This window comes from Entelurus aequoreus, linkage group LG07 (assembly GCF_033978785.1).
Source record: "Entelurus aequoreus isolate RoL-2023_Sb linkage group LG07, RoL_Eaeq_v1.1, whole genome shotgun sequence".
Lineage (NCBI taxonomy): Eukaryota > Metazoa > Chordata > Actinopteri > Syngnathiformes > Syngnathidae > Entelurus > Entelurus aequoreus.
The window spans coordinates 54,611,245-54,624,381 of NC_084737.1; the positions used below are offsets into that span (position 1 = coordinate 54,611,245).

The 13,137-nt window shown below is 39.6% G+C and overlaps 1 protein-coding gene across 2 annotated transcripts in view; it reads right to left on the bottom strand.

The window, feature by feature from the left end:
- Nucleotides 1–2,584: 2,584 nt before the first annotated feature.
- The window catches only part of LOC133653128 (vang-like protein 1), a 102,158-nt gene continuing 91,605 nt past the window's right edge, over nt 2,585–13,137 (bottom strand). For both annotated transcript variants that reach the window (XM_062052149.1, XM_062052147.1), the window contains exons 7-9: nt 11,603–11,750; nt 6,726–6,960; nt 2,585–3,316 (exon numbers count right to left, since the gene is read on the bottom strand). In XM_062052149.1, coding sequence (XP_061908133.1) covers nt 3,056–3,316; nt 6,726–6,960; nt 11,603–11,750 — 644 coding nt within the window. In that variant the 3' untranslated portion in view covers nt 2,585–3,055. The remainder of the gene's footprint in view (nt 3,317–6,725; nt 6,961–11,602; nt 11,751–13,137) is intronic.

The window sequence follows — 13,137 nt, forward strand, 5'->3', positions numbered from 1 at the left end:
ATGTGTTCAGACCAAGTGAAGATCTGTCTCTTTAGGGAATATTGTACTCCTCTCTATACTGCCTTAAAATAAAATGCCCAATATTGTCCGGTACATTAGTCACGGGAGGAGACAAAACGCCCAAAATGTCAAAAATACACCCAGGAATGACGCACAGGGAAGCGGGGAAGCAAAGGGGAAAAAGTGCCCAAAATTTTAAAAATGCCCAATGTTGTCCAAAATGTCAAAAATACACCCAGGAATGACACACAGAGAAGCGGGAAAGTAAAGGGGAAAAACAGCCATAAATGTTAAAAATGCCCAATATTGTCCAAAATACCTACCCATAAGTCCTGGGAGGAGCCAGAATGCCCAAAATGTAAAAAATACACCCAGAAATTACGCACAGGGATTTTCTCATTTTTTTGAACAGGCGACCATTACATTAAATTTACACCATTATAGTGTAAATTTAGGAAAGCGAGCGTTCATTAGCTGCTGGTTGCTTACAATGATTGCATGAGGATTCTACTGAAACAACCGAGATGGTGCAGTGCAAAAGAGCTGTTTTGTAAGGTGAGTCAGCTCATTTCAGGCTTTGCTAAGACATCAGATGTACAAGTTTATCAGCTGACTGAATGTTTCTGAGGATGCCATCATTGCTCAGCTGGTTAACCCGTGTGTCAGTGATGTGAGATAGTCACCTTTGTGGAAATATTGGTATAATTGTCTCGTTTAGCACTGTTTATTAATGAGTGATCTGTTTTTATGTATTCAGTGTTGTATGTTTCTTTGTCTATGGACCTTGAGTGTGATAATGACAAACTGAAACATGTACATAAGTATTCATAACCTTTGCCATGAAGCTCAAAAGTGAGCTTAGAGGCACCCTGTTTTAACTGATCATCTTTAAGATGTTCCTACATCTTAATTAGAGTCTACCTGTGGTAAATTCAGTTGGTTGGACATGATTTGGGAAATACGCACACCTGTCTATATATAAGATCCCACTTGACAGTGCAGAGCAAAAACCAAGCATTTGGTCAAAAGAATTGTCGGTAGACTTCCGAGACAAGATTGTCTTAAGGCACAAATCTAGGAAAGGTTACAGAAAAATAGATGCTGCCTTGAAGGTCCCAATGAGCACAGTGGACTCCATCATCCACAAATTAAAGAAATTTGGAGACACCACAACTCTTCCTAGAGCTGGATGGCTGTCTAAACTGAGCGATCGGGGGAGAAGGGCCCTAGTCAGGGAGGTGACCAAGAACCAGATGGTCACTCTGTCAGAGCTACAGCATTCCTCTGTTGAGAGAGGAGAACCTTCCAGAAGGACAACCATCTCTGCAGCAATCCACCAATCAGGCCTAAATTGTATAGTGGCCAGACAGAAGCCTTTCCTTAGTAAAAAAAAATGCCAAAATGCACCTGAAGGACTCTCAGACCATGAGAAACTAAATTCTCTGGTCTGATGAGACAACGATTGAACTCTGGGGTGAATGCCAGGCGTCATGTTTGGAGAAAATCAGGCACTGCTCATCACCAGGCCAATACCATCCCTACGGTGTAGCATGGTGGTGGCAGCATCATGCAGTGGGGATGGTTTTCACTGGCAGAAACTGGGGGACTGGTCAGGATCGAGGGAAACATGAATGCAGCAATGTACAGAGACATCCTGGATGAAAACCAATTCTTCCCATCCAACCTGATGGAGCTTGAGAGGTGCTGAAAAGAGGAATGGGCGAAACTGCCCAAAGATAGTTGTGCTTGAGGCATCACATTCAAAAAGACCTGAGGCTGTAACTGCTGCCAAAAGAGCATCAATGAAGTATTGAGCAAAGGCTGTGAATACTTACGTACATGTGATTGCTTAGATGTTAATTTTTAATATATTTCAAAAAGCTCTAAAAAAACAAAAAACGTTTCCATTTTGGAATAAGGCTGTCACATAAAATGTGGAAAAAGTGAAGTGCTGTGATTACTTTCCGGGTTCACCATAAGTATCGTTCCTGTCAGTAGGTATGTTCATAGTTCACCAGAGGGCAGTAGCGTACAAACCCAATCAAGCCATCACATTACTAGCAGACACACCTGTGTCACTAGTTTATATCTTACACCTCAATGTCTTATTCATTCTCAGCCTTTATTATTTATTTGAACTAATCTTTATGCTGAGTAGAATTATTATACCATTTACATCGTCAATGATTTATTCAAACTAAAGTGGCATGCACAAGTTAGAATTTATTTAGGTTTTTTTTGTAATTTGCACAAAACTTGCATTCCCATGATGAGTGTGTATGTGAACTTCAGGTTCCCCCCTCCTGACTTTTATCGAAGTATAACAATATATTGACTGAAAATGTATGTCAAATAATTAAAAGTAATGAATACTTTAGTTAAGGAGAACAAGAAGGTCCAGTTTGGAACGTTCCTCCTAGTTTGATGACACACCTCCAAGTATTGTTTCAAATATAACCTTCAACTGTCTTGTGTTCTTTGAAGATGCAATTGTAGCAAGGGGTCACCTACTCCCGCATATTTGACATAAAACATACATAAAACAAAAGTGTTCAGAAAAAAATGTTCAATTTTCTTCCGTGGCTTCTTTTTGCAATTTGTTTTAATCGGAGGAGCCCACAGCAGGACCTGCTGTTCGTTGAGAGGAGCGATAAATAAATGAATGTATATCTCTTTTGTTATCATGAAGCTACCATAGAAATGATGTATTGTTCATATATTTGTAAACTTACAAAATCAACAGAGGGTGAAATACTTATTCGCCCCACTAAAAATGCTGTGTAAATACAGAGTATATACAGAGTATTGGCATGTAGATATTAAGGAGTCCATCTTGGTTTTTTTTCAAACCTCTTCATTTGGGCAGCTATACCTGCAGTATGTAAGGGTTATGATTGATTTGCCAGAACAGGTTTTCTGTAAAACAGAGTCAACTTGTTTGATTTCAGCTCCTCACTCGCAGGTCTTTGTTGTCAACATCAAACAAATCCAGTATCAATGTACAAACGTGTGCTGTCGAAATCCATAACATTTCAGAAAAAGGTGATTTCAAAAACTAGACTGAGGTTTCCGACTGTAACCGCAGGACAAACTTGTGAGACTTTGGGTCGATGAACTCCTCTGACATTTGAATGAAGGGGATCTTCTTGACGCTCACCACCAGGCTGAAGTCCACACATCTGAGCAGGAAGACCGAACCGTTCTTCAGGCCGCTGGTGACTGAGGCCTCGCTGACCAGGGTCCACTGACGGGCCATCCATTGGTCCCGACTGTATTGCAGGGTGGGTCCCGGCATGAGGTAGCTCTCCAGGAAGGCCTGCAAGGAGAATGGTTATAGTTGTAATCCATTTCGAACATGCAATCAGTTACAGAATTACATATTTCCAGTTTCTCATTACAACATGTCTGAAAAGGAGTGGAAACAAGTAGAGTTTATTTAATCCTACTCCTTTCCGTTTAATAGCAATTACTTACACATTTATGTTCACTTATACTGTGCTCAATTTGTAATATAAATAATAAATGATAAATGGGTTATACTTGTATAGCGCTTTTCTACTTTCAAGGTACTCAAAGCGCTATGACAGTATTTCCACATTCACCCATTCACACACACATTCACACACTGATGGAGGGAGCTGCCATGCAAGGCGCTAACCAGCACCCATCAGGAGCAAGGGTGAAGTGTCTTGCCCAAGGACACAACGGACGTGACTAGGATGGTAGAAGGTGGGGATTGAACCCCAGTAACCAGCAACCCTCAGATTGCTGACACAGCCACTCTACCAACTTTGCCACGCCGCCCCAATATAAAAAAATAATCAAATAATCAATGTTCATATACATTTTTGATAAGGTTCAAGATGTTTATCAGGATTGTTCTTCCTTGTACTTTGTAAACACTTTTGAGTTTGAACAGTTTCTTAAACTGGATCATATTAGTACATTGTTTGACTTATTTGCTTAAGCCATTCCATAATTTAATACCACCTTCTGACATGCTAAAGGTCTTAAGTGTTGTGCGTGCATACAAATGTTTTAAGTAAAAATGTTTTATTTCAGGTTATATTTCTTCTCTTGTTGAGAATAATTGTTGTACATTAATGAGTAGCAGGTTATAGTTTGCTTTGTACAGAATTTTAGCTGTCTGCAAATGCACCAAATTCAGTCAATCAATAATCAATCAATCAATCAATCAAAGTTTATTTATATAGCCCTTAATCATAAGTGTCTCAAAGCCACAACGACATCCTTGGCTCGTATCCCACATCAGGGCAAGAAAAAACTCAACCCAATGGGCACAATGAGAAACATCGGAGGGGACCGCAGATTATTACATTTCTTTATTTTTGTTTCAATAAATAAAGGTATTGCATGTTCTCTATAACCAACATTATGAATTATCTGACTTTTTTGGAACACGGTTAATGAATGTAGCATACATTTGTAATAATTTCCCCATATTTCTCCACAATACCTCAGATATGGTAAGACTAGCGAGCAGTAGAGAATATGGAATGATTTTTTTGTCAAAGATATATTTTGCTTGATTCATTATTGAAATATTTCTTGACACCTTATGCTGTATGTTTAAATGTTTCCCCCAGTTTGTTTTATCATCTGTTATTACACCTAGAAATGTAATTTATTTGACCCTGTCAATGTCAAATCCGTCTATTTGTATTTGTGTTTGACTTTCTCTTCAACTGTTACCAAATAACATTATTGCAGTTTTACTGAGATTCAAAAATAGTCTGTTTTTGTCAAACCATCTTTTTAATTTGTTAATTTCTGCTGTTATTATTTGTATTAGCTTCTGTGTGTGCTCTCCTGAACAAAACACAGTCGTATCATCTGCAAATAATACTTTAATACTAATCTTTAAGTCCTTTGTAACTTTATAAATGTTTATAAACAGTTTTTGGTCCCAGTATTGATCCCTAGGATATGCCACAAGATATATTTAGTGCTGTAGATGTATAATCGTATTGCTTCCTGTTGGTTAAGTACCAGATTTTTGGACTATAAGGTGCACTTAAAATCCTTTCATTTTCTCAAAAATCGACAGTGCGCCTTATAACCCAGTGCGCCTAATGTACGGAATCATTCTGGTTGTGCTTACCGATCTCGAAGCAATTTTATTTGGTACATTTTGTAATGATAAGTGTGACCAGTAAATGGTAGTCACACATAAGAGATATGTGTAGACTGCGATATGACGGCAGTAAACAACACCAAAACTTTAAATGTTCCATTGAAAATAAAGAACATTACACACAGCGCTCAAAAATCTGTCAAAATGTTTTAGTATGACTTTGAAGCCGCACTGCTTGATGGATTGTCGGCGCATTACGGCTACCGTAGTCAGAGATACAAGTATTACTATGGTGTGTGTATAAAGACTGCAAAATGGCACCCATTAGCAGATATATTATCTGGCGTTTTGTTTTGCAATATTATGCAAAACCAACTTTTCTTACCTGCTGGTACCTGCTGATGTGTATTTGAGATCTGCAAATGAAAGTTTGCGTAGGTCCGCCACTGTAGTCCATGCCGATGCCGTAGTCGATAAGCTTCTTATTTTTCACTATCTTCTTGTTATGGGACAGTCACCCCTCTGCTGTTGCCATTTCTAAAATAATGTAGCGTAAAGTTCTAACTTATATCTCGCTATGGAAGAGCTAAAAACTACCAGTATAGTGGGTTTACATAATTTACCCACGGAACTTTAGTTATTAGAGAGTTCCGGTCGGACGTCTTTTCACGGGACACATTTCCGGCATTGTTGCACTAGTGAGCCATGGATGAGGAGATTTTGCTCCGTTGTTGATTTAAGTAAAGTCTGAATGTCATTAAAACAGTTAGCTCCATCTTTTGACACTTCTTCCACTCCCGTCCTTGCACGCTACACCGCTACAACAAAGATGACGGGGAGAAGACGCTGTCGAAGGTGAGCCACGTAAATAAGACCCGCCACCGCATCCTGAAGCGAATGTCAGAAAGCAATTTGAAGGTGGTCTGTAAAACATGATGTATGCAACATTTTGACCAAAGAACCACCATTACATGTTATGTAAACCACAAGGAAGTGTTTTACATTTAGAAAATAATAATAATAAGATGACCCTTTTAATGCGCCTTATAACCTGGTGCATCTTGTGTATGAAAAAAACCTGACTTGACCCGCTCATCGACAGTGCGTTTTATAATCCGGTGCGCCCTATGGTCCGGAAAATATGGTAGCTTCCTACCCAGTTCAAGACCAACCCTCTGATGCCATACCGTTCTAATTTGTCAATTAGGATGTTATGATTAAATGTGTCAAATGCTTTTGTTAGATCCATAAACACTGCAGCTGCACACCGTTTACCATCTATTGCATTGGTAATCTCATCCGTTTTTTTTTTACATTGATGCCATCAATGTTAAAATGTTAGCTCTCTATCCGTATTGGTTGTCCACAAGCGTGTCACTTTAATTTATGAATTTGTCCCATCCGTTTTTGTCAAAATTGTGGAAGGAAACAGGTCTACAGTTTGTAAAATGGTGTTTTGTCTCCAGTCTTAGAATTGGTACAACTTTTGCTATTTTTCTTTTCTTTGGGAATTTACCAGTTTAAAAGGATAGTTTGCTGATATACTTATTAGTTTCTAAAGCATTGACGCACAGGAAGTTCTCACACACTTTTTTTCTATATGAAATCTTGACGAGTGTGAGAAGGTTACCTTGGGTGACATGTTGTTGTTGATGCAGAAGGCCAGGTGCTGTTGGATGCTATCCATGCTGTGGCAGTGTTGCTGCTTGGTGGTCCTCAAGTACTTCTGAAGGGCCCTTGCCATGGACGGGAAGATGGCTTGTGCTGCCTCTCGCGTGTCCAACACGTCTCCTGGAGCTTTCTTCTGCTCCTCCTCCTGCATGTGCTTGATATGAGTGAAGGCCTCTTCTACTGCCACAACCAGCCTGGAGACAAATATGGAGCTAAGACAACTTCTATTCTTAAGAAAAAACATTCTACACAATTTGACTGTTAAAACTTCTCCATTGAGCCAGAAGAACATGTATGATGTCATTGATGTTGGCCCCAAGAGAGGGTCTCAGGGTCTCCTGTTCATCCCAGAGTTTATTGGGATTAAGGTGATTGCTGTCCGGTTCTTTAACCCCATATTCAAGCAGACATGACCTCATGTAACTAGGCCTAGGCGATGATACATTTTGCTGGACTATATATTGTCCCACAAATTATTGTCGATAAATATTATTATTGTTAGCATTATAAAATAAAGCACTAAGGTAATCATAATAATAACAATAATAAAGAACTGGATGCACTTTTCACAAATGACCGGCTGGTGTAACCACAGGTTTTGAGGGCTTCCCTCAAATGCCTATGCTCTTTGTCTTTGGCCTGTGGGCTGGTTGGAACATTATCAGCTCTGTGTTGTAGGTTTCTGATAACACCCAGTTTGTGTTCCAATGGGTGGTGTGAGTCAAAAAGTAGGTATTGATCGATATGTGTGGGTTTTCGGTAAACCATGACATGGAGGCCCCTGTTTTCTACAATGTGGACATCACAGTCCAAAAAAGGCAACTTACTGTCTTTGACATCCTCACACGTGAACTTGTTTTTGGCTATTGAGTTAATGTGCTTGGTGAAGGCTTGCACTTCTTAGCTCCTGATTTTCCCCCATGTGTCATCCACATATCTGTACCAATGACTTGGTGCTGGTCCCCTTAAAAGAGCTAAGAGTTTCTTTTCCATGTCCTCCATGTAAAGGTTTGCTACTATTGGGGATGCAGGAGATCCCATGGCACAACCATGTTTTTGTCAGTAAAACGTTCCCATGAACTGAAAGTATGTAGTGTTAAGGCAAAGTTCCAGCAAAAGGCAAATCTGTTCTGGGTTTAGTGTGGATCTATCATGTAAGGTGTGATCACCTAGCAGACGTTGCTCCACACACACAAAAACAATCTAGTGTATGCTATCCAGTGTAATGACGAATGCACTGATTCATACTTTGGGGGAACAAAACAACCACTAAGCCGACACATGGCACAGCATAGACGGAAAAACTCTTCAGACCAAGACTCGGCTGTCCACCTGCACCTCAGGGAGAAACAGCACTCCTTTGAGAACAAACATGTACAGATTCTGGACAGGGAGGACGGATGGTACGAAAGAGGAGTGAGGGAAACCATCTATGTCAAGGTTGAAAAACTATCCCTAAAAAGAGGAGGTGGTCTGCGACACCAACTGTCTCCCACTTACAACACTGTCCTTTCAACCTTTCCTAAAAGACTCTGCAATTTAGCCTCCAACAAATAACAGGGGTTCGAAACATTCTGGTCACATTTGTTTACAACTAAATGGAATGCTAATGTGGGGGATTCCGACTATTTTGGACTGGTAGTAGTCGATCCACAACGATCGTTCTGCCACACAATACCTCAATGCTTATGAGGGGAAATTACACTTCAACAACTGTCGCTATCTTCGACAGGAGGATGGCTCGTTTGCATCAAAACAGTTGTTTTTCTCACTACGGTAGGGTAAAACCATCCTTGCCCAGGCACACCCTCCTGGTTTTTGGAGTATGAATATTTGGGTTTTTGGCACCAGCCGCTAGGATAGATCTGACCAATCTAAGTCTATGAACACGAACTGATGAAGCCTATTCGGATGAGAGGCGAAACGTCTTGTAAGACAAACCAAACAGTCCAGTTGCGATTGATTGAATACCCTGAGATTACAATGATCTGGATGAATGAAAACATTCATAGACATGAAGTACAAAACCAGTTCTGACTAATTATCATACATAGCGTTTCTACTCTTTTGGACTCATTCGTCACTTCAGGCAGCATTTGTAAGTTATACAACTTAACTAAAAGTATTTATAATTACTAAACTGTCTCTTGTGTGATGTCTGTAGAAGTGTTTTAATGCATATTTGTATGTGCCATCATAATGTAATGAAACTAAGGTTGTCAGCATTAGCTAATATGTTATTACGTTTATGAATGTCTGTGTTAGTATTATTAACTTACAACGGCATTCTTTTTGTATTGTTTTAGTTTCACAAATTCCTCAGTAAATTTTCCAAAACGTCACTGTGGAGTTATTGATTCTGTTTAGCTGATTTGACAGTTAGCTCCTGCAACGAGTGGGTCCATGACGATTACTTCTGTTTTGTTCTACTGTCGTGTACAGGCACCATTTGGAAACAATTAAGATATGTAAATAAACATTTACAAAGTCTTTCTGTGTAAATATCTCATTTAACAATGTGTATATCTGCGGCTCATAGTCCGGTGCGGCTAATATATGGAACAATATTTTTGTCTTTTAAAATTTAGTGGGTGCTGCTTATTTCCCGATGCGCTTTATACTGGTCCGGAAAATACGGTAACCCTTTCAAACGCAATAAACCTTTATTTCTCATTAAAATAATATTTTTACCATTGAAATTGGAAGGTCAAGACATTTTAGTTATCCTAAAAAGGTAAACAAACAGCCCTGCAATGAGGTGGCGACTTGTCCAGGGTGTACCCCGCCTACCGCCCGAATGCAACTGAGATAGGCTCCAGCATCCCCTGCGACCCCGAAAGGGACAAGCGGTAGAAAATGGATGGATGGATAGGTAAACAAACATTAAGATAAAATTGATTCCCAATCTCTGTTAGTAAAAACCACACTTCAATAAATACAGTAGTACCTCGATTTACGAGCACATTGTGTTTGCCTCCTGAGGACAAATAAAGTTTATAGAATTTTTAAATTGTAATTTTTTTTTTTCTTCCAACAACCGAGCTTCCAACTCAGAACACTCGTATCTCAAAGCAGTCCCACCCTTTGAAATTAATTTAAATGTGTTTAATCTGTGCTTGCCCTCCAAAACACCACTATTTATACATGTATTAACCCTTTTAAAAAAACAAACTTTTAGATAAGAAATATTGTTCGAAAAACATTACAATAGCATGTACTACAAACAACTACAGTATTCTTATTAATTAATGCACTGTACTAATATTGTTTAGCATTTACCTTGGAGAGCAGACTTTTGTAGGAGTCTCCTTTGAGCTGATTCTTGGTCGTGTAACAATAGGAACTAGGATATTGTTGTTTATGTTGCACATGGACATATTTGAGTGAGGCACTGGAGTGGTAAGAGTTGACAACAAGTTATGTTTGTGTACAAAAGGTAATGCTTGACCGTGTTAGGAGAAAAATGTCTAATGCAGCATTGACAGCTTTTACACATTTTAAAAAGTACCAATGATTGTCACACACACACTAGGTGTGGTGAAATTTGTCCTCTGCATTTGATCCATCCCATTGATCACCCACTAGGAGGTTTTAATGGGTAAATGTCCACAGTTTGGACGTTTAGAGGCTGGCTCCCGTTTCCTGTGATGCGGAATGCCTTGCCGATATGACTGTTAATCAGGAGAACATGTTTTAATGGTCTCTGTGGTCCGCTTTTCTCCTTCGCACTAACTTTATCAGTTTCGGTTGTTGGAGGGCAGGATTGTGTTGATCTCTGGCTGTGTGTAAATATTACTTCAACTGGCGGCAGTGAGGTTTATAACTTAAATTATGCGCACAACTTAAAACATAAGAAAAAGCAGAGAAATAACTAGCATCTTAAATTACTCGTAAGTTGAAGTACTACTGTATTGAACATCTTTAAATGCAGCTTTTTTACCCAGTTGGAAAAACTGGGTCAAGTGGTTTGTTGTGTTGCCATCACTTTCCAACAAATTCGGTATACTGGCTCATGCGTCCCTGCTGATGGATTAATGCTGCTCATTCATGTTGAAGCCCAAATTTTCCAACACAGAAAAATTCGGCTTTGCAATCATCTTTTTTGCTTCTAATTTTTTTTACCTTGCGGTGCTTCTCACTCACGAGTTGCGACTAGTGAGGCTCTCTGTGTGTGCATTCTATGTGTGTAAGCTAGCAGTCCCACCTTTGCTTTTTATATTGCTATATTTAGTCTATTTTATACCTGCATTGTCCTTTCCATCCTTACACTTTCCATCATTTGTAACTGAGCTACTGTGTGGAACAATTTCCCTTGTGGATCATAAAGTTTGTCTAAGTCTAAGTCTAAGTCTTTCCGAGACAAGCATTGTGGACGACAAACAGGTTCCTTCTGTTTATTTATATTCTGAGAGCGATGCACAGAGTGAACCCTCTTGCACCCTGTTTGAAAGCAGGAGATGAAGAAAAACAAACCCACACAAACATGGCAATTTATCGATGCCAGTAAAGTTATTGAGCTCATTTGTAAATATTGTCCGATTAATTGATTGGAATGGAAGCTTCCCAAACTAAGCCATGATCAAATACAGTACAGATAGCCCGGCCCCCGGCCAAATTCCTTTAACAAAAACTAAAAGTTTGGGGACCCCTGCTCTAAAAGTCCCACAGTTATTAAACCCATTTAAATTGCAGTTTTCCACAGGAAGAAACAATTCCAAGTGTACAGTATCTACAAAGCATGCTGGCTAAAAGCATCACAGCTTTACAAAGCATTTTCCTGCAATAATAAGTTGAGTTAATTGACTGTGAGACAGCACCCTCTGTTGCATCACTCACCTGGCTTTACGTTTGCGCACACGTCTTTCTTGCTCCGCCTCCTCATAGTAAAGCTCGTTGTGGCTAGAGTCCCGGCGGCGCGCGGACGCAGCGATCATGGCTCTGGACTGGGAGTGGGCCAGTCCTGCTGCTGCATTATTGTCTGGGCCTGTGACGGCACACGCAAAGACCAATACAACAGGTGTTGATAAGGGAATAATTATTGTGTGACGATATCTTCAAAGTAGGTGAAATCACTTCATTTATTCATTTTCCCGCTTTGACCTTTTTCATCTGGATGTACTGCATCAAGTTTTCAAATATTCTAATCTACACAAACTCCAAATCAAAAGTGAATTCTGTGGATCGTTGAAGCTGCAGGAGAACCTGACTGTTGCAAAAACTGGTTAGAAGATGACAGAACGGCTTCATTATTCATGCAGGGCACAGAGAGGGCATGGTAGGAATAATTCATGCAGAGAAAAGCAGGGATATTTTATGCTAAATCCTACTTAAAAAAACTACAGTTAGTAGGAAGCAGTTCAACTTCAAGCCCTGTTATCTGCAGCTGAGGGAACAACATCAAACTACCTCAATTCATTCCAGCACATCATCATTATGAGTCTAATGACTTAATGAAGAGAGCAAGTAAGCAGCCAGACAGAGAGGGAATAAAAAGGAGAAACAACATTCCCTGCTAAACATGTATACAATCGAGTGCAAGTGAGTCAACTTAGTGTACTTGATTGGTGCTTCAGTACACGTGAAGACGGGTGATAATACAGCAGCAGCTTGGTGTTACATTGGCATAGTTGACCTTTGATTTTTAACATGAACTTGTGGCATGCTGAGAGTGTAGGGGACTGTTTGGGGGGTTGTGACACCAAATAACAAAACTTTTACCACATGGGTGTTCTAAGTACAGTACAGACCGGAGAGCATTCTGCAAGGCAAAACGGTCGGTGAGTATTGGCAAAGCACGGAGACATTTTGCAGCCGTTACGTTTCTCGTGGAAATCCAGGGTTACTTGTCTGCACTCTTGCACTTTAATAAAGAGAAACCTTGTAAACTTTTTTTTGTTTATGTTTTATTTTATCTTTTATCTACACATATTAGTGCGCAATATGTAGTATTTATTTAAAAAATAAGTTTTTCTCTACGTTTTAACTCTGTTACTGTATTTGAAAACCTGCACTGCAACAATGTCATTTCTCCATTGTGGGATAAATAAAAAGCTATCTTATCCTATTATATATTACAGTATTTACTCGATTATTGCGAGGGTTACGTTTTAGACCCCCCTGTGGTAAGTGAATTTCCGCAAAGAAGGTACGCTATTTATTTTGATTGTTATGAATATTACAGTATATGCATTTACGTCTTTATAAACACTACACTACACAACACGCACACGCACACACACACACACACACACACACACACACACACACACACACACACACACACACACACACACACACACACACACACACACACACACACACACACACACACACACTTGCTATGCTCTTAAAACACTTTATACACGCTAAAC